General features: G+C 42.3%; 1 protein-coding gene across 2 annotated transcripts in view; it reads left to right on the forward strand.

Annotated features, from left to right (window-relative positions):
- Positions 1-21,033, forward strand: part of ANXA4 (annexin A4) — a 163,990-nt gene that overhangs the window by 129,066 nt on the left and 13,891 nt on the right. For both annotated transcript variants that reach the window (XM_045446349.1, XM_045446348.1), the window contains 6 exons: positions 6,403-6,490; positions 11,719-11,813; positions 13,982-14,095; positions 15,219-15,309; positions 17,262-17,341; positions 19,447-19,503. In XM_045446349.1, the coding sequence (XP_045302305.1) occupies positions 6,403-6,490; positions 11,719-11,813; positions 13,982-14,095; positions 15,219-15,309; positions 17,262-17,341; positions 19,447-19,503 (525 nt within the window). The remainder of the gene's footprint in view (positions 1-6,402; positions 6,491-11,718; positions 11,814-13,981; positions 14,096-15,218; positions 15,310-17,261; positions 17,342-19,446; positions 19,504-21,033) is intronic.

Consider the following 21,033-nt stretch of genomic DNA (forward strand, 5'->3'; position numbering starts at 1 on the left):
AATATATGGACCGTATAACCTACTCCTCTATCAAGATAGATAGAACAGGGGCACCTGGGTGGCTGAGTTGCTTAAACATCCAACTCTTGATTTCAACTTGGGTCATGATCTCACGGTTTGTAGGACTGAACTCTGCATAGATCTGTGCTGTCATTGCAGAGCCTGCTTGGAATTCTCTCTATCTCGTTGTCTCTCTGCCCCTCCCCTGCTCATGCCCTCCCTCCCCTCAAAATAAATAAATAAACTTTTTTTTTTTTTTAAAGAAGCTAGAACATTTCCTCACTCCAGGAAGTTCATTTATGCCTCTTCTGAGTCAGTTCCCGTGCTACCTCCACTCCACCCCAGAAATGTAACCTCTCTTCTGATTGTTATTACCACAGATTAGCTTCAACTGTTCTAGAGCATTCTATCAATGGCATCATAGAATATGTACTCTTTTACGTCTGGCTTCTTTTGCTGGGTGTTATATTTTTGGCAATCCATCCTTGTTGCTGTAAGTATCAGCAGTTTGTTCCTTGATTCCTTTTTTTATTGCTGATTAGTATTTGTTGGGGGATCATCTTCAAAAAAGACATGACCACTGACTGACCCATAAGCTGGACCTGGCCAATCGAAGGCTCCTCACTCCTTCCCCTGCTTTTAGAACGTGGGTCCCACTTATGCTCCCAGAAGCTGCTCCAAGGATATAGCCCTGAGATGGCAATGTGTTGAAGACAGCTGCACAGTGTATGTGACTGAGCCCATTTAGGACCTCTTTATAAAGTTTTAAGATTTGGAGGATGAGTGCAGGGATCAGTTTGTCTTGCTGCAGCCCAAGACTAGCCTCATATGTAAGTTCCTTTTGCTAATGTTAAAAGGGCCACCTACAGACGTGGAGTGGCCTGCCTCTTTCTTCAGTCTCTGCCTGCTCTCTGCCTGTGGGGCTAGGTTTCAGATTATACCCAGAAAGCTCCTGAGGAGGTTGTGAACCTACAATATTCCAGTGTATTGTATTCCAGTTTTTGACATTATTACCTTCCTGATTATTGTAATAACTGAATAATATTTCATTGATTGTGATCTAACACCTGTTTCTAGCTGCTCATTTTTGTTATTCTTTCCTACATCACCCCTGTTTCCTTTGCTGCCACAAGAATCCCTCCTGAGACTCCTTTGGCTTCCCAGAATGGATAATAGTACATTATGCCTTGGAATTTGATCAATACAGTGACTTTAGGGCTAACCAGAACAAATTTTCTCAGCTTATCTTTTTCCGGGAAGAATGAGTCACTAAGAATGTTAATTGATAAGCTGAAACATCTTTGCAAATCCCTCCATCGATTCATCTTGTTAGATATTAGTTTTAATCCCACAGTAACGTCCCTCAGCAATGCAGTTTGTGTTAAGGTCGACTGCAGAGTTTGGGCACCATCCAAAATTTTTTCAATACTGAAGCTCCAAAAGAACCCTGTGGAGTATTTCACTCGGAAAGCTGTCTCATAGTGGAGCCAGCGGCTAAGTTAGGCCATGTTGGAATTTTGACAGCAAATCACCAGTTTGCTTGTTGCTACTGATACACAGTAGAAGAATTAAAGTACCTGTATTCATTTCCTAGGGCTGCCATAACAAAGTCCTACAAACTGGGTGGCTTAAAATAATAGAAATTGGATGTCTCACAGTTCTGGAGGCCAGAAACCCAAAATCAAGGTGTTGGCATGGTCAGGATCCCTCTAAAACCTGTAGGGGGCCTCTTTCTAGCTTCTGGTGGTTTGCTGGCAGTCTTAGGCATCCTTTGGCTTTCTGCTGCTTAACTCCCGTGCATGTCGTCATGTGCCGTCTTCTTTTTTTTTTAATCTTTTATTTTTTTTATGTCTACTTATTTTTGAGAGAGAGCGAGCGAGCATGAGTAGGCAAGGGGCAGAGAGAGAGGTAGACACAGAATCCGAAGCAGGCTCCAGGCTCTGAGCTGTCAGCACAGAGCCCAATGTGGGGCTCAAACTCACGAGCCATGAGATTATGACCTGAGCCGAAGTTGGACGCCTAACCAGCTGAGCCACCCAGGTGCCCATGGTTTTTTCTTTTTTCTTTCTTTTTTTTTTTTTTTTTAATGCCTTCTTCTTATAAGGACACCAATCATGTTGGATTAGGGGCTCTCCAGAATGACCTCACTCCAGAATGACCCTACTCCAGAATGACCTCATCTTAATTTAATTAATTACATCTGCAATGACCCTATTTCCAAATAAGGATACATTCCGAGATACTGGGGTTAGGACTTCAACATATCTTTTGGGGAGGTTACAATTCAGTCTGTAATAGTGCCCAAGGAAGTTAATTTCATTGATTTCTACTTCCCTCTGTCAGGTGTATAGAGGGAGGTGACTAAGTATTAGATTCTGATTATATTAGATATATAATATATCTAGCATTTTACCTAGATATCTAGATAAATATAATAGGTGAAAGTTTGGATTTTCAGCAGATAAGGCCCACACTCTCTGGTACCTAAGGCCTTTGGATGGACTTGATGTAAGCCACAGTGATCAAAGTCTGACTTACTAGAGAACCACCCTAAGGGCATAAAAATCTTTTATTCCTTTATTTTTTTTAAATTTTTTTAATGTTTATTCATTTTTTTTGACAGAGACAGAGCGCAGTGGGGGAGAGGCAGAGAGAGAGGGAGACACAGAATCCAAAGCAGGCTCTAGGCTTTGAGCTGTCAGCATAGAGCTGGATGAAGGGCTTGAACTCACGACTGTGAGATCATGACCTGAGCTGAAGTCAAACACTTAACTGACTGAGCCACCCAGGCACCGCCTCTATCCTTTTAGATGGTCGATGTTGTATCTTTGGATCAAATTAAATCATCAGAGAGCCTTAGATATATTCTACACTGTTTTTGCTACCCGTACAGATGCTCGATTCTGGATTTTGCTTTGGCATCATTGCCACATAAGCTTACGTTAAGAGATATTGTCAGAAATAGATATAAGAATCTCACTCTTCTATTTACTGTAGAGATGTTGTTGAAGTCATATATTTTTTTTAATGTTTATTTATTTTTGAGACAGAAAGAGACAGAGCATACACGGGTCAGAGAGAGGGAGACACAGAATCTGAAACAGGCTCCAGGCTCCGAGCTGTCAGCACAGAGCCCGATGCAGGGCTCGAACTCACGGACCTCGAGATCATGACCTGAGCCGAAGTCGGCCGCTTAACCGACTGAGCCACCCAGGCGCCCCTAAGTCATATTTAATAATAGTGGTGATGATGATAGCCATTGAGTTTGAGTTTTTGTTTTAGGGTATTCTGTTTGCTGGACTCTATGCTAAGTGCTTTGTTATATTATTCTGCTTCATTATTACAACAACTGTGTGAGTGGATATCATTATTCTTAATGTGCAGGTGAGAAAAATAAAACTTCTCCTATAGACAACATAGCTAGAAAGGGTTGAAGCCAAGACTCAAAGCCAGGTCTATCCCCACTCCGACGTCTGTGTCCCTCCTACTAAGCTTTACTACCCCTCACTGTAGCCCACGGTGTCCCCTTTGCAAAGTACCCACAAATGAAATCTCTCCCAATATTAGAATTCCCTTTGTAGTGTTTGTGACCCCCAGAGTGATGTAGAAGAGACAGAACTGTCTCCATGAATATTAGATTTTACTGGATCATGGGCACAAGGCTATGGGTACATTTTAACCAAGGCTTATATGAGATGTAATACCCTTCTCCCTTTGCAATAATTCATATCATCTCCCTGTTCTGTTGCCTCCCATCACCATAACATCCTACCACCATTTAACAAAAGGGGCATTATCAGGAAAGTCAGGAAAACTAGACTTACTATGTGACCTGAGCCCTAAATTTAGCCTTGGCTATCTCTTCTTACCCTCAGCTTGTGAGCTCTTAGCATCTTAAAAGCACATAGCACCAGCTAAGGACAAAGGAAGGTATTTATCTCAGTGTAAACTCTATTGACATCTGGGCACCAAGGATATCACTTAGGGTTGCCTGGGTGGCTCATTCCGTTGAGAGGCTGACTCTTGGGTTTGGCTCAGGTCATGATCTCATGGTTCATGAGTTAGAGCCCCACGTCCTGTTTGGGATTCTTTTTCTCTTTCCCTCTTTCTCTGCCCCTCCCCTGCTTGCATGCATGCTCTCTCTCTCAAAATAAATAAATATACATTTTTTAATTAAAAAAAAAAAAAGAATATCACTTAGATCCTTCTCCATTGCAATCTAAGCCAATCAAATGCACACCATAATGGCAGACACCTGACAGATTAACTAAAGGAAAGGAGATGAGGCAGAACAATTTTAGTGCTGTTATGAGTAATTAGGTCATTTAAAAATTATTGCATTTATTTATTTTGAGAGAGAGAGCAAGTGGGAGAGTAGCAGAGAGACTGGAAGAGAGAATATCTGAAGCAGGCTCTGCACCATCAGCACAGAGTCTGATGCAGGACCCGAACCCACAAACTATGAGATCATGACCTGAGCCGAAACCAAGAGTCAGACATTTAACCAGCTGAGCCACCGAGGCACCCTAATTAGGTCATTTTTAAAGAAAAGAAAACAGAATTCAGAATATCAAAACATAGGTTGCTAAAGGCCTTTATAATGCTTAGTGTCAGACACAGAGGGAAAGATATATTTAAAACCAAAGCTAGTTTGATTCTACCCCCTACTGCTAAATCAGGGAGCCCAGAGAGCTCTAGTAATGCAGATGTCCTCTCTGTAAACTCAGTACAAAGAGAAGCTGGGCGTTTCTTGGACAACTGGTCTCTTTTCCTTTTATAGACCCAGTGAGTCTCATTGCTGATTACAATTCCCTCTTACTCTGGCTTCTGTGCAGAAAAATCTGTGGCTTCCCTCTAACAACTACACAGGCTCTTAAGGTTTGCATTGTTTTCCTTCCCACCTCCCTAGTTTTACCTTAGTTTTCTGTGTTTTATACCCTGTCACTGAATTTCCACAACTACTTATTTATTTTTTATATTTAGTTATATGTATTTCTTTACACTACCTTCCACCACAGAAATCACATATAAATACATCAGTAAATACATTCACAATATCCAGGGCACCTTGATCAGTAAATTATCTCTAAATCATAATCCAACTGAGATGGTCCCTACTGGTCATTAGCCTATGTTTTGTTTGCTGATGTTTTTAGTTTTTCATTTTTATTTGAAGAGGGTCAGGCTAACTAATTTTTATTTTTTATGTATTTATTTTAAAAAATTCCAGTATAATTAACATACAGTGTTACATTTGTTTCAGGTGTACAATATAGTGATTCAACAATTCTTTACTCAGTACTCATAATAATAAGAGTACTCTTAATCCCCTTCACCTATTTCCCCCATCTCCCCCCCCCCCCCACCTCCCCTTTGGTAACCATCAGTTTGTTCTCTAGAGTTAAGATTCTGTTTTTTTGTTCATTCATTTGTTTTGTTTCTTAAATTCCACGTGTGAGTGGCATCTATAGTATTTGTCTTTCTCTGACTGACTTACTTAACATAATACTGTCTAGATCCATGCTGTAAATGGCAAGATTTCATTCCTTTTTTATAGCTGAGTAACATTCCATTGCATTATATATACCACATCTTTTTTATCCATTCATCTATATGGATGGACACTTGGGTTGATTCCATATCTTGGCTATTGTAAATAATGCTGCAATAAACATAAGGTGCATATATCTTTTTCAATTAATATTCCCATTCTTTGGATAAATACCAGTAGTGGAATTACTGGATCATATGGTAGTTATATTTTTACTTTTTTGAAGAACCTCCAAACTATCTTCCACAGGGGCTGCACCAGTTTGCATTTCCACCAGCAGCAATGAGGGTTCCTTTTTCTCTACATCCTCACTAACACTTGTTGTTTCTTGTGTTCTTAATTTTAGCCATTCTGATAGGTGTGAGGTGATAGCTTGTTTTGGTTTTGATTTGCATTTCCCTAATGATGAGTGATGTTGAGCATCTTTTCTTGTGTTTGTTGGCCATACATATGTCTTATTTGGAAAATGTCTATTCATGTCTTCTGCACATTTTTAATTGGATTTATTGGTGTTCTGTTTTTGTTTTTTGTTTTGTTTTGTTTTGTTTTGTTTTGGTGTTGAGTTGAATAAACAATGTATATTTTTTGGATATTAACCTCTTAATAGACATATCATTTGCAAATATCTTCTCCCATTCAGTGGGTTGTGGCTTTGTTTTATTGATGGTTTCCTTCACTGTGCAAAAGCTTTTTATTTCGGTGCAGTCCCAGTAGTTTAATTTTGCCTCATCTCTCACGCTCACTGCCATATCCCCAGCAGCTAGAATAGTGTCTGACCCATGGTAGGTGCTCAGCAGGTGTGTGCTGAATGAGATGATGGCTCTCAGTCACATCTTTCTCTGTGTGCTCAGGCATCCAAAGGAGGCACCGTCAAAGCTGCTTCAGGATTCAGTGCCACCGAAGATGCCCAAACCCTGAGGAAGGCCATGAAGGGGCTTGGTAAGTGTCCCATGGGGGTAAACACTCTCTTGTGTGTTGTATATCACAGAGTCACACAAAGGGTGCTGTGTCCACTGGCAAAAAAAATGAGTAGGTCTCTAAGAAAATACAGTGGGAACAAGTTGGCTTTTCAAGACAAATGGGACAGGAGGACATTAATTACTCATATTACAGAATTTAACATTTAAGGCACTCATTCTGGATTGCCCCAATTATTTAAATCTGTTTTGCATTACAACCATCTGAATCTATATGTAAAACTTCAGAAATGTATTTGTTTTCCAATTAGTGCCGTATATGTACAGTGCCGTAAGGTTTGCAAAGCACTTTCACAAATATTATTTCAATGGGTATACACAACAACCCAGTAATTTAGTGAAAGCGGCTATTGCTATTGTTATTTTCACCCCATTTCACAGATGTAAAACTGAGACCCAGAGAAGTTAAGTCGTCTAAGAAGTGGAACGAAGCCACAGCAGGCAGAGGCCTCTGGTGGGTGTAGTCATGTGGGCATACCGCAGGCTGCCCTGGGTTAGCCTCTTGCCTGGGTGGACATTTGGCCAGAGAAGTGCCCATGGTTTGTATCTGCTATTATAATCTCCTTGAGATATTTGGATAAAAACATTTGGTCACACAACTTTATTTCCCAATTTTTCTCCTCCCAAAGAGCTCATTTTAGTTAGCCCCAGTGTTACTAACAGCAACATTGACAACAACAATAATAGAGAATGTTTATTAAATTCTACTATGCATCAGACACAATGCATTACATAGATTATCTACAAACACATTATGGGGATTATAACAATCGACAGTTTGTTTTACTGACGGGAAGTTGAGAGTTAGAGAGGTTAGGTAATGAGGTTAGCTAATGTGCCCAACATCTCGGAGCTAGTAAGTGTTAGAGTCAGGATTCTAGGCAATTCCAGGCAGTCAGACCTAGGCAGTCTGACTCCAGAGCTGTAGTTTACGTCACTATACTATCCTGCTGCCCACCTCTGGACAGATTGTTGTTCTGAATCTAACGTCCTTCTCATTTTCCCTTCTTCATAAATAAGATGGAAAATGTCCATGGCCCATCCTTTTTCCATGTTATCCTGCTTCTTTGGTATATAGCAAGAACACTATAGTTCAGAATGTGGACCACATGGCATTCAGAATTCTCAAAATAAAAGTCAGGAGACATTTGATAGCCAATTCTTGTCAGTGTCTGCTGTGTGGACCAATGCAAGGCAGACAGTTGGAGGAGACAAGCATTTTAAAACCTAGTCCAGGGGCGCCTGGGTGGCTCAGTCAGTTAAGCCTCTGACTTCAGCTCAGGTCATGATCTCAGTTAGTGGGTCTGAGCCCCGCATCAGGCTCTCTGCTGTCAGTACAGAGCCCCTTCAGTCCCCCTCTCACTCTGTCCCTCCCCCACTCATTCCCTCCCGCTCTCTCTCTCTCTCAAATAAGTAAATAAAAACTTAAAAAAAAAAAAAAAAAGAACCTAGTCAGCTAGTCCATGGATGCTAGATGGGTAAGGCATGCATGGAAACAACTATAATAATATGATAATAGCTATCACAATATGATAGTGATAGGAGGGGTGCAAATAAGATCCCATTAGGTTCAGAAAGGAGATCGTATTTAATTTGGGAGCATCAGGGGCGCCTGGGTGGCTCAGTCGGTTAAGCAGCCGACTTCAGCTCAGGTCATGATCTTGCGGTCCGTGAGTTCGAGCCCCGCGTCGGGCTGTGTGCTGACAGCTCAGAGCCTGGAGCCTGTTTCAGATTCTGTGTCTCCCTCTCTCTCTGACCCTCCCCCGTTCATGCTCTGTCTCTCTCTGTCTCAAAAATAAATAAACGTTAAAAAAAAAATTGGGGAGCATCAGGCAAAACTTCTTGGAGGATGCAGAATTTGAGAGGGACTTTGGGAGATAAGTTGTTTCAGTAGAGATAAAAGAGAATGTGTTTCGGGTGAGTGGAATAGCATAAGCAAAGGGCATGGGGTGAGTGTGAGCACTGTCCCATTTTCCACTTTAGCTGAGGCTTAGGGGGAGTCACAGTAAATACACAGAAAGGTGGCTTGTGGCAGGAGGTATTTGCAAAGCAGGAGGTGGCTGCTACCAAAGGGAGGTCCTGGGGTTGCTACTGAGAAGACCATCTGTAGAATCATAGGCATGGGGGGGATGGCCCAAAGGCACTGGCCAGGAAACCAGTGCCACAATCATGACACTACGTGGAACAATTAGGGAGACATACAAACCAGTAGACTGAGAATGAAGGAGGTCAGGAGAAAGGAGTGTAGTACAGTTGGATCAAGTATAATAATTGAAGAGCTAGGTCTGTGAATTTGGCTGCCTGGTATCCTTTCGTGTGGATAGTTACAATAGCGAATGGGATATTGCAGAAAGTCTCAAATGCCAGACTGCCATTCCTGTAGTAAATCCAGCAGACAGTGGGGAGCCCTTGTGTATTCCTGAGCAGGGGAGAGACACCATCAGAGTTTTTCTTTATAGGAAAATGAATCTGACAAGACTTTGGAAAGACCAATTAGAAGGGAGGTAAGAATACCAGTTAGCAGACTTTGCAGTTGTCTAAGACCCTAAAATCCTGAATTGGAGTGGTAGTGGTAGGAATCAAAGAGGGGGCAGATGCAAAAAAGATTTTAGAGTTAGATTTTGTATGTCTTGGCAAGAAATTTGAATGTGGAGGATGAGAGGGCAGTAAAAAAAAAAAAAAAAAAAAAAAGCTATGGAGCGCCTGGGTGGCTGACTCTTGATTTCATTTCTGCTTAGGTCGTGATTTCACAGTTCATGGGATTGAGCCCCATCTCAGGCTCGGTGCTGAGCATGGAATCTGCTTGAGAGTCTCTCTCTCTGCCTCTGCCCTTCTCTCCTGCTTGTGCACTTGCTCCTTTCTCTCCCTCTCAAAATTAAAAAAAAATTAAAAAAAAAAATCAAAGCTGTTTTGAGGGTTCAAACTTGACTGACTGAAAGAAGAAAAATGGTGTTTTTTACAGAAACAGGGGTGGGCATAAAATGGACCTTTTCCCGCTGAAAGTTCTGAAGGAGACCAGGATGGTTGTATGTACTATACCTCTTCTCCTTCTCCTCCTCCTCCTCCGCCGCCACCTTCTTCTTCTTCCTTCTTCTTTTTAAGAGAACAGAAAGTAGGTCCCTAAGATGTGTAAACAAAGTTTTACAGCTTCCTCCCTATAGCTTGCACTTTTCTGGATCTCTAATCTTGCAAAGAATGACTCTGGTAAATCTATATTTTTTCATTTCTCTCTGAAATATCCCAATAGAAGTTCTTCTCTAGTCCATCACAACTCCCCATACAGGATGAACCATGGGGAAGCAGAAAACTCACCCAACATACATGAACATCTAGCTGTTACTAAGACGAGGCACCAGTTTTGAAAAATCAGAATAAAGCCCCCCCCCCCACCCGAGTCCCCTGGTAAAAGCTGCTTCAAGAAACAGGCAGGCAAAATTTAAGCCATTGAAAACTTGTAATTTGCATTATAAAGTTTTGATAGAATATTGCATGGTGGGAACTCATCAGCAGTTATAAAAAAGGGAACCATCTGAGGTCAGGAAAGAGAGCTTTGAAATGAAAAACACATTTATGGATCTCTAAGTACAGTGCATGCAATGAGCAGCCCATAAAACCCTGCACGTGCCAGGTGAAATAGGTGAATGGGATTAAGAGTGCACTAGTGATGAGCACTCACTGATGTATGGAAGTGTTGAATCACTATATTGTACACCTGAAACTAATGTCATACTATATGTTAATTATACTGAAATTAAAAAAAAAAACTGCAAAGTGCTGAGTGAGAGTCTGAATTGTTTCCAAACTCAGAGGAAATGATAACAAGATTAAAAATAAGGACAGTGGTGCAGGCACTCTGGAAAACAGTGTGGAGGTTCCTCAAAAAATTAAAAATAGACCTACGCTATGACCCAGCAATAGCACTGCTAGGAATTTACCCAAGGGATACAGGAGTGCTGATGCATACGGGCACTTGTACCCCAATGTTTATAGCAGCACTCTCAACAATAGCCAAATTATGGAAAGAGCCTAAATGTCCATCAACTGATGAATGGATAAAGAAATTGTGGTTTATATACACAATGGAGTACTACGTGGCAATGGGAAAGAACGAAATATGGCCCTTTGTAGCAACGTGGATGGAACTGGAGAGTGTGATGCTAAGTGAAATAAGCCATACAGAGAAAGACAGATATCATATGTTTTCACTCTTATGTGGATCCTGAGAAACTTAACAGAAACCCATGGGGGAGGGGAAGGAAAAAAAAAAAAAAAAAGAGGTTAGAGTGGGAGAGAGCCAAAGCATAAGAGACTCTTAAAAACTGAGAACAAACTGAGGGTTGATGGGGGGTGGGAGGGAGGGGAGGGTGGGTGATGGGTATTGAGGAGGGCACCTTTTGGGATGAGCACTGGGTGTTGTATGGAAACCAATTTGACAATAAATTTCATATATTGAAAAAAAATAAAAAAATATTAAAAAAAATCTCGTTACATTAAGCAAAGTATAAAAAAAAATCAATAAAAATAAAAATAAGGAGAGAAGGGGCAACTGGGTGACTCAGTCACTTAAGCTTCCAAGCTCAGCTCAGGATATGATCTTTTGGTTCATGAGTTCAAGCCCCATGTCTGGCTGTGCACTGACAATGTGGAGTCTACTTGGGATTCTCTTTCCCTCTCTCTCTGCCCCTCCCCCACTTGCACATGCGTGCGCTCGCTCTCTCAAAATAAGTAAACTTTTTTAAAAAATGAGGAGAGAAAAGGCAAGAACATAGAAGATCCAGGAGAACCAAAGACATGAAGAGAATTGCAGAGGAGGGGGAAAAGCCCGATCCCAGTCAGCATTTAGTGAATATTTAGTAACTGTGGGGCATTGTGCTAAGGAAGTCACGTGCTTGTTTTATTGACCGCTTGCAGCAGCTCTGTAAGGGAAAGTGCTATGATCACTTACGTTTACGGGTAAGGAAACTAATGCTCAGACAAGTTAGCTTCTTTGTTCACTGGTAAAAAGTTGATTAAAGGAGGGCTAAGACTCACATCTAGTGTCTGGTTCCCCAAAAAAATAGACAAACCTACCGAACAAGGACCTCTTTTGTTAAAAAGGTGTAAGTTTGGGTAACGCCAGTGTCCTCGCAGGAACCTGTTTTCTCATTCCTCTCTCAAAGCACCTCACTCACTGTCCCCGCTCTCTGCCAGGCACCGACGAAGATGCCATCATCAGCGTCCTTGCCTACCGCAGCACGGCCCAGCGCCAGGAAATCAGGACGGCCTATAAGACCACCATCGGCAGGGTAGGCCGCAGCCTCTCTGGGTCTCTTCCCGATCTAGATTCTTGAAGTGGCCTTGTGTTTTCAAAAGGTGGACCCTTGCCTCATTTAAAGATGTTCTTAAGAAGAAACAGTTTCAGCATGTTACCTCCACTGTCCTTAGCCAGGAGTGATTTCTGGGAGCCCTTGGTTCCCAGAGCTCAAGGCAACCTTGGTGTCTTCCCACCCAGCCTCTTGTAGGGACTTGGTTGCTCGGTGGATTCCACCACCGCCCTTGTGAGCCAGGCAGGGCTGAGCCTCCAGCGTTGCTTTCCTGATCCTGGTCAGCCTTCTTTTAGGCCACGGTGGATAAAGCAGTATTTAAATCTAGTTTGTTTTGAATAGGCTGTCCTAGGATTTAGTCTATTTTGACTCTTCCACATAAACCCATCATTCCTTTGATGATTCTCAGTTGGGGGACACCCCCTCAAATTCTAGAATGGGGTTGTGACTATGTATATAATTTGTTAGCTTGTGGATTCACGGGGTGTTCACTCACCCCTTCTGGTTTGAATCCTGCACCCCCGGGGAACCCTATTTCAAACTCTTGTTTTCAATAACTCACTCACCAGAGCCATTCCACCCAATCTTTCCTCATCACTGACAACCTGTCTGTGTGGTGAGTCTTTTTACTGAGTGAGGAAATGTTATCAATGAGTGTTCTAGGTCTCAGAGTACAGTAACTCTGATAAAAATTTCTATCCTGGAGAACCTTACAGCCAGTCAGACTGCAGCTGTTTCTCGAAGACTGGCCCTAAGCTCCTGGCTGGGACAGAGCTGGCTCAGCATTCCCCAGCACATCTGCAAGCAAACTTTGGCTGGGACCCCAGTAGGGAGTGGGATTATTCATAGCTCAGACTATCTTTTGAGCATTTAAAACTCTTCTCCATCCCAGATTCCTTTAATGAGCATAAACGAGTGTGACCATGCATGTAATGCGTGAACTGGAATAGTTAGCCTCAGAACTAAGCTAATCTGATGACAATTTGTTAAGATGACCAACATTAATGAGTTGAGCCCTAATTTATTTGTTCATTCATTCATTCATTCACTATGTGTGGATGTGACCTAAAAATATGCACAAGAGATTTAAATATAGGGAGGGCTGTGCAGTCAGGTTTGTGAGAATCAGAGATCTGACTTAAACGGTATCTCAGCTCCTTATTTTGGTTGATCTTGAGCAGGGTCTTAAACTCTCTGACCTGTTCTAGGAGGAAATGTAAATGCACATCTTTAGAATTTGGTCCTTTGTCCAAAGAATTACATTTCTTTTTAGGAACTGAATCTTAAGAAATAATCATGAATGATCCCAAAGATATAGCTAAATGCGTGTGTACATAATGGCACAAAAATAGAAACAAGGGACTGATTAAATAAATTATATTGCATCTACATATAGAAATTTCAGCAGCTGTTAAAAATGTCATATGTGATTATTGACTTGGAAATATATTCAAAGTATATTGCTAAGTGAGTGAATACATTTAAGTCAGTGTCTACAAACTTTTTGATCTCAAGACCCTTTTACACTCTTATTGAGGACTTTTTTTGTTTTTGTGGAATATATCTATTGATATTTACCATACTAAAAATTAAAACTGAGGCATTAAAATATGTATTTGTTAATTTATTTAAAAAACTATACACATATTACATATTAATATAAATAACATTTTAATGAAAAATAGCTATATATTCCAAAGCATTAACATTTAGTGAGCAAATTGGCATTCTTTTACATTTTGCAAAGTTCTTTAACGCCTGCTTTAATGGAAGACAGCTGGATTCTCATATATGCTTCTGCATCGTTTGTTGTGATACATGGTTTTGGTTGAAGTATAGGAAGAAAATCTGGTCTTGTACAGATATGTACTTGGAAAAGGGCATTTTAATAGCCTTTTAGCAGAATTGTAGAAATGTAGATATGTCAAGTAGCGTTTGCAAAACTCCTCTGTACAAATGGGAGAGAATGACAATCAAAAGGCAAATAATGTCTTAGTGTTATCATGAGGAGAGCTCTGACCTTGCAGGCCTCCTGAAGGAGTCTGGAGACCCCAGGCATCCCGGACCACACTCTGAGAGCTGAGAGCTGAGAGGCCGGGCTGGTTTAAGTTAGCATGGCAGTTAAACAGAGCCATTTGCTTGCCTTGCAGGACCTGATAGACGACTTGAAGTCGGAACTGAGTGGCAACTTTGAGCGGGTGATCGTGGGAATGATGACGCCCACCGTGCTGTATGATGTGCAGGAGCTGCGACGGGCCATGAAGGTGTGTGTCCCTCTTCTTCTGCAGCCACGGACCAGCTTCCTCAAGAAAGTGACAAAAACCCTGTGGGAGTGGGGAGGGAGAAGTTCAGGAGAAAGATTTTCCTTCACTGATGACAACTCGAAAACATGACATTACATTATAGCAATTGTAAACTTCATAGCTGTTCTCCATAAAGTTATGCAATCATTTGCTCTTTCCTGTGGCTCCACGGGGAGTGGTTAGAGTTGTGCTTGTGGTGCAGCTTCAGGACCGTTCTTGTCATGTTAGCTGCTTTTGAGACACGAAACTTCATGGCTGACACAGTGGAGCCTCTGGGGCTGCCAGAGGCTCACTACTGGCAGAAAGGGTTCTCATCCTCCCTCAGTGCTAGATCCACTGTGCCTTAGCCCTAGGCTGACTGTTTTTAATGACCAACTACAAAATTCAAATACAGTTACCCTCCTCCCCGAACATGCCAGTAAATAGCCTTGTGGAAGGTTCTCGGCTAGGCTCTGGGAAAGCAAAGAGGTAACAGTCTTTGCCAGAAGATTCTGCCTTTCAAAGGAAAAGTATGGGGATGGGGGAGGCAGGCAACTGGGGGGCTTAGTCAGACTCTTTTTAAATTTTTTAATGTTTATTTTTGAGCGAGAGAGAGAGAGTCAAACGCATAACAGACTGAGCCACCCATGTGCCCCAAGCATTGGACTCTTGATCTCATCTCAGGTTGTGAGATTGAGCCCTGTGTCAGGCATGGAGCCTGCTTGGGATTCTCTCTCTCCCTCTCTCTCTGCCCCTCCCCTGCATGCACATCTGCACGGTCTCTCTCTCAAAACAAATAAATTAAAAAAAAAAAAAATGTACAGGGGAAGTCAAGGAAAGATTAAGCCTCTAGAGGGCAGACACTGCCCATAACCTGGCAAGATAATCAGCTGATAGAAACAGCCCATAAATGTTTGTTATTATTAAAAACAATTATGGTAAACATTGGAATTTGGGCAGGACAACTTAAAAATTAGCAAATCCTGTTGCTAGAACCCAATAGGTTGCTTTTTTCTCTGCAGATTCCTGGTTATATGCCTCTGTGTCTGGGATTCAACATTATAAACTGACTCATAGCTCCCTCTTCTCTGGGTTTCGTGTTTAGGGAGCTGGCACGGATGAGGGCTGCCTGATTGAGATCCTGGCCTCCCGAACACCTGAGGAGATCCGACGTATAAACCAGACCTACCAGCTTCGTATGTAGCATTCTCAGGGGCCCCACTGAGGTTTCACTGTGATCTGAAAAGTAAACTAGCAGTGGGTAGTTACCTACTGATTCAACTTTCTTCTTAGAGGGGCACCTGGGTGGCTCAACTCAGTTAAGCATCTGACTTCAGCTCAGGTCCTGATTTCGTGGTCTGTAGTCCATGGGTTCAAGCCCCATGTCAGGCTCTGTGTTGACAGCCTGGAGCCTGCCTCAGATTCTGTGTCTCTCTCTCTTCCCCTTCCCCACTACACTCTGCCTCTCTCTCTCTCTCTCTGCACTCTCTCTCAAAATGATACATAAACATTAAAATTTTTTTTAAAAAATACTTTATTCTTACAAACACTGACCATGAGGGATCCTTAGTTCCAAGCTCCACTTCCTGTCTAGGCAAATGACAGTCTGTTTGCTTCTCAAGACTTCTTAGGTGAAGATGCCACTCCCAGTGCAGTGTTTTATTACCCTGAAAGTTGTTCCTTATTATCAAGCAGAGAATCAAACATGTTTGTTCAAAAGTGGTGGCACCAATGAATCTTAGCATTTCAGGGAATGCCCTGGAGGGGCTCTCTCGCCCAACTTCTTACCTCCACACTGGACTGTATACCCTCCAGCCACCTAAGAAAGATAGCCATTTATTCCTCTCTTAAAAATCTCCAGAGGATGATGTTTATGAAGAGTCTTTAAAAGATAATATGCCTTTTTGCCCTAAGAATGTAATAAAAAAAAAAAAAAACTGCTCAAAGGTTTAGATCCTATAGTGCTTGCTTGGTATTGTTTATATTAGCTAAATATGTCCATCAGTAGCAGGTTGACTAAACAAAATATGGTGCACCCACACAATGGAGTATTATGTAGTCATCAAAATGTATATTGAAGGATATTATTAAATTCTGTTAAATGGTATGGTATATGGATAAGTGAAAAAGACAGATCATAAAATAGCATGCTATGATGCCATTTTTTTAAAAAAGAAAAATAACAGGGGCACCTGGGTGGCTTAGTCGGTTAAGCATCCGATTCTAGATTTCAGCTCAGGTCACAATCTTGTGGTTCATGAGTTCAAACCCTTCATCAGTCTCTGCACTGACGCGTGGAGCCTACTCGGGATTCTCTTTCTCTTCCTCACTCTCTGCCACTCCCCCGCTCATGCTGTCTTCCCTTACCCCAATAAATAAACTTAAAAAAAAAAGAATAAAAGAAAAATAACATACGTATATAAGGAAAAATGAGGAAGGAGACTCACCAAGGTGGTATCAATGATTATTTCTGGGTGATTATATTATGGTGGAGTTTTGTGGAGTCTTTTTCCCTCCATTTTACTTATTTGTTTTTCCCTGAGTTTTCCATGTACTACTCTGGTAGAAAGGAAACAAAACAGTAACAGTTTTGGTAAGTGTTCAGGGCAGGAGATACTAAACCTTGGGAACTTCCTTCGAACACTCCAATCCCCGTGTCTGCCAAATGGATCTTCTACCCAAGGGCTGTGAAGGGCTGCAACTTCTCTGGGGAAGCTCTTGGTGGGAAGCTGCTAGAATTTGGGTCTGACAGCCCCCTGCATGTCCCCAAACACAGGCTCAGAAACTCTGCTCTGTTTGCCTTTCCATGTGCCAGTCAACAGTCACCGTTCCTTCCATCACTGAGAACCACGGTGGGGGCAGACTCCTGGACAGTAGTAACTGCAGGAGGAGGAGTACAGCCCCAGCCCTCTTGACCTTTCATTTTAAGGACCAGGAACATATTGTTTCTACTATAATGACAAGCTAAACTTGCCTTGACCATTTTACAAGAGTTCAGTTTTGGAAAAACTGTGTGTGGGGTTGAAAACCCTCATAACAAACTGCTTCGGTAAACCGGCTGATCCTGGGGAGGACAGATGGTTCTGGAGCATGACGCAGCGCTGGACAGGACTCTACTCTGATGCAGCTAACTTTGCTCTCTTGCCAGAATATGGGAAGAGCCTTGAAGATGACATTCGCTCTGACACTTCATTCATGTTCCAGAGGGTGCTGGTGTCTCTGTCTGCTGTGAGTCGCGCCCTCAGTGGGCTGCTCCTGATGGGGGTGGAGTTCTATCGGGATGCTTGCTCCAAATCCCCTTTTCCAGCCTTGCTCACCCTTTCATCCTGCCAGATGTGAATATTCCCCAAGTGTTGTTCATGGGCCTCTCTGCTGTTTTAATCCTCTCTCTTTTAGAGACTCTAGCTACTCACGCATGCCCATTTATTCAAATTTATATATATAAGTACCTAATACATGCCAGGTACCCTTGCTACTCAGTGCATTGAGACAACTTCTAGGCTTTAAAAGTTTATGTTGTCATAAAGGAATATATCAGGTACACAGATTGCTATAATAAAGACATGAAAAGTGCCAAAGGAGGAGCACAGAGTAAAAGGAAGTTTCAAGGAGAGAGTCTGGTTGCAGAAACAAAGAGCAGCCTTCATGACAGAGGTGCTGGTTCAGAGAGGACTTGGAGGGCACTAGGATTTCAAGAGGCACAGATATAGGTGAGTGCGTTACAGGCAGGAAGAACAGCCAGAAAGAGGCAAGGAGGCAGGGGACATGGGGTGTGGGGTGTGTTCAAGGAATTGTTGGCTGAGCAGTTGGTTAGTGATTCTAGGAACAAGGTGGAAAGATGAACTGAGATCCCTTGTTGGGAGAGCAGTAGGGAGCTGCTAAAGGTTTGGGATCGCTGGAGTGAACTGCATTTTTAGAAGAGTAATGTAACAGTGATGTGTAAGATCAGTTGAACTGGAGGGTGGGAGGCCTGGTAGGAAGTTACCTCAATATTCCAGATGAGAAGTAAAGCAGGACTGGGCTAGTGTGGGAGGAGGGGTACCAGAAAATAGAAGATGCATACATGTGACATTTCACATGACTTCCCAATTTTGTCTTTATCCTGACGTCCTTCCTGAGTGTAGGACTCTCATTTCTCACTGCTTTTTAAGGTGTTTCCTTATAGTCTACAATCACCTCAAATCAGTCCTCCTAAACTAAACCTGAACTCATTTCCCCCCCAAACCAGCTCATCTTCCTGACTTCCTGTTTCTGTTAATATTGTAAAACAATAATACTGTTTCTGTTAATATTAACAAGGCAGGACCCCAGAAATCATCTCCAACCCCACCACACTCTGCCTGTGATATTTACTTAATAATGCTGACCTGCTCTACTTGTTTCCTTATTTTTTCCTCACTCTTTATTTCTTAGCATTTCTTAACCCATTTTGTTCTTTGCCTTTCAGATTTAGCACTCTGCCAAGCCATGCCTAGACCATAGAATATTGAGACAGCATAACCATAGAAGTAGTCTAACAAGGGGTGCCTGGGTGGCTCAGTTGGTTAAGCATCCAACTCTGGATTTCGGCTCAGGTCATGATCTCACAGTTTATGAGTTTGAGCCCTACATTGGCCTCTGCACTGACAGCTCAGAGCCTGCTAGGGATTTTGTCTCCCTCCCTCTCTGCCATTCCCCATGCTCTCTCTCTTTTCTCTCTCTCTCTCTGTCCCTCTCTCTCTCTCTCTCTCCCTCAAAAATAAATAAATAAGCATTAAAAAAAATAGTCTAACAGTCCAGAGGAAAGTAGCCTGTTACTCCTTACCATTCCTCCCAGACTTCAACCCTGCCCTTCCCATGAGCTGATGTTGGTGAGGGGTGAGGCATTTTCACATGCTCCTTAAGCCCCACTGCTGGTCCTAGACTCTTGATTCTCCTTTGTTCCAAGCCCTTATTTGGCAGAATTGATCAATGTAGATTTGCCGGCTAGGAAGGCCTTGAATCAGCTGGGAAGACATAGGAGTGGGGTGAGCTGGCAAAGGGAGGAGACAGCAGTGGAGGGAGCAGTCAGCAGGCAGTGTTTCTCTGCTTCCCCTTCTGCTGGCAGAGACTGCCCAGGCAGCATGAAGGAGCTGCTGGCTCTGGTTGGTCATGTTCTCTAGGCACAGACCAGAGCCACAGGAATAATGCAAACACATTCAGAGGACATCTGCCCTCTCTCCCTAGGCTGGAAGTGTGACCTCTGTGGGCATTCTAATTACCATGTCCTTGGGTTCCCAGACATTCTGTCCTAACAGTGTGCCCCACTACCATCTTCATGGATACTCTCTCATTCTCTGTTTTGTTTTTCTCAGGGTGGCAGGGATGAAGGAAATTATCTGGATGATGCTCTCATGAGACAGGATGCTCAGGTTAGTAGAACTGAAATTTCTTTCTTTTCTTTTGCCAGTAAGACATGCCTTAGTTGGTGGATCCCCTCTTATATTTCAGTGTATATTGCCTGGCTGGGATATATTATAAAAAAAAAAAAAAAAGATTCCCATAGATAACCTTTAATGCAGAAATTTCTTGCAGAGATACTTAGGGCTTGAGGGTGATACAGGGCATCATTATATAAGCCTCCCTGTGTTCTTGACATTTGGGACCATGGTATGGCCACCCCAGAGAACCATGGAGCATCTTTGGAATCACTTGAAAGTGAAGGGACCTGCCTTTGCTTTATTTACCTTGCATTTTTACTTCCCCAGAGAGAACATTTGACAACACCTGTGTTAAACAGCTTGGCGCAGTGTGTACCCCATTGGGGTAAAATTAATATCAAACCCCAAGAGGCAGTTGTTTCCCTGGTGTCCAGCCCACTGATGCTGCCCTGGCACTGATGCCTGATCTGTTTACTGCAGCCAGGTAACACTGACAATAAGAACTAACAAAAAGTGGGTCCTTACCAAGTGCCAAACACTGTTGAGCTCTTGATACAAAGTATGTCATTGAATCCTTGCAGTAACCCTGTGAACCAAGTATTGCTATCCCCATTATATGGACAAGAAAATTGAGGCTTACAGAAGTCCAGTTCCTTGCTCAAGTTCACAGATAATACATGGCAGAACTGGGATTTTAACCTAGGCAATTTGGATCTAGATCCTGTACTCTCAACCATTATACAACCATGGGGAAGAACTGTTCCCATTCATTATGCAAGGTATGAACCACTATGGATTCTGCAGGAAAGAACCCGTTGCTTTCACCAAGAGGGAGAGGGGTGTGTGTGTCATAAGAGTTCTGAGGATGCAGGGAGGCCCATCCCATACTAGAGAAATAGGAAATTGCCTCTAAAACAAAAGCTTTGAGGAGGGAGAAGGTATTGAAAACGCTGAACTCCTGGTTGCTTACATGAATTTCAGCTACCTCAAAGACAACATCTTTGGGTATGTTGGAAGGAGCCTCCGTAGCACAGGTGTATCTCAAACTAAATGAAGAGTTAGCAAGCAATTTATTCCTGAGACATTATAGCCACTGTCAATTGTTGGTGCGTTTCTTAGATGCCAGGCATTGCATGAACTGCTTTGCGCTTTTTCCTCACAACACATCTGTGAAGAAGATATTTTTACTTCTGCTTTAGAGATTAAGAAACTGATGTGGAGATTTAAATAACTTATCCAAAAAAATCATTCCTAACTACGGTAAATGATAAATAAATAAATAAATAAATAAATAAATAAATAAATTTGTCCGAGATCTCATAGCTGGTAGAATTGGGCTCCTTGAATCCAGGTCTGTCTGAGTTTTTTAAACAAATGCAGTTCAATCAACTGTTTTGAGGGCACTTCAAGGAGCCTCTTGGAAGTGATCAGCTGAAAGGGGTTTCCTACCAAGTTTGGGCTGGGAAAGTTGGACGGAGGAAGTAGAACTCAGAGTAGGTTTTCTGGATCCTTTGCCAAGAG

Source organism: Leopardus geoffroyi, chromosome A3 (assembly GCF_018350155.1).
Source record: "Leopardus geoffroyi isolate Oge1 chromosome A3, O.geoffroyi_Oge1_pat1.0, whole genome shotgun sequence".
NCBI lineage: Eukaryota > Metazoa > Chordata > Mammalia > Carnivora > Felidae > Leopardus > Leopardus geoffroyi.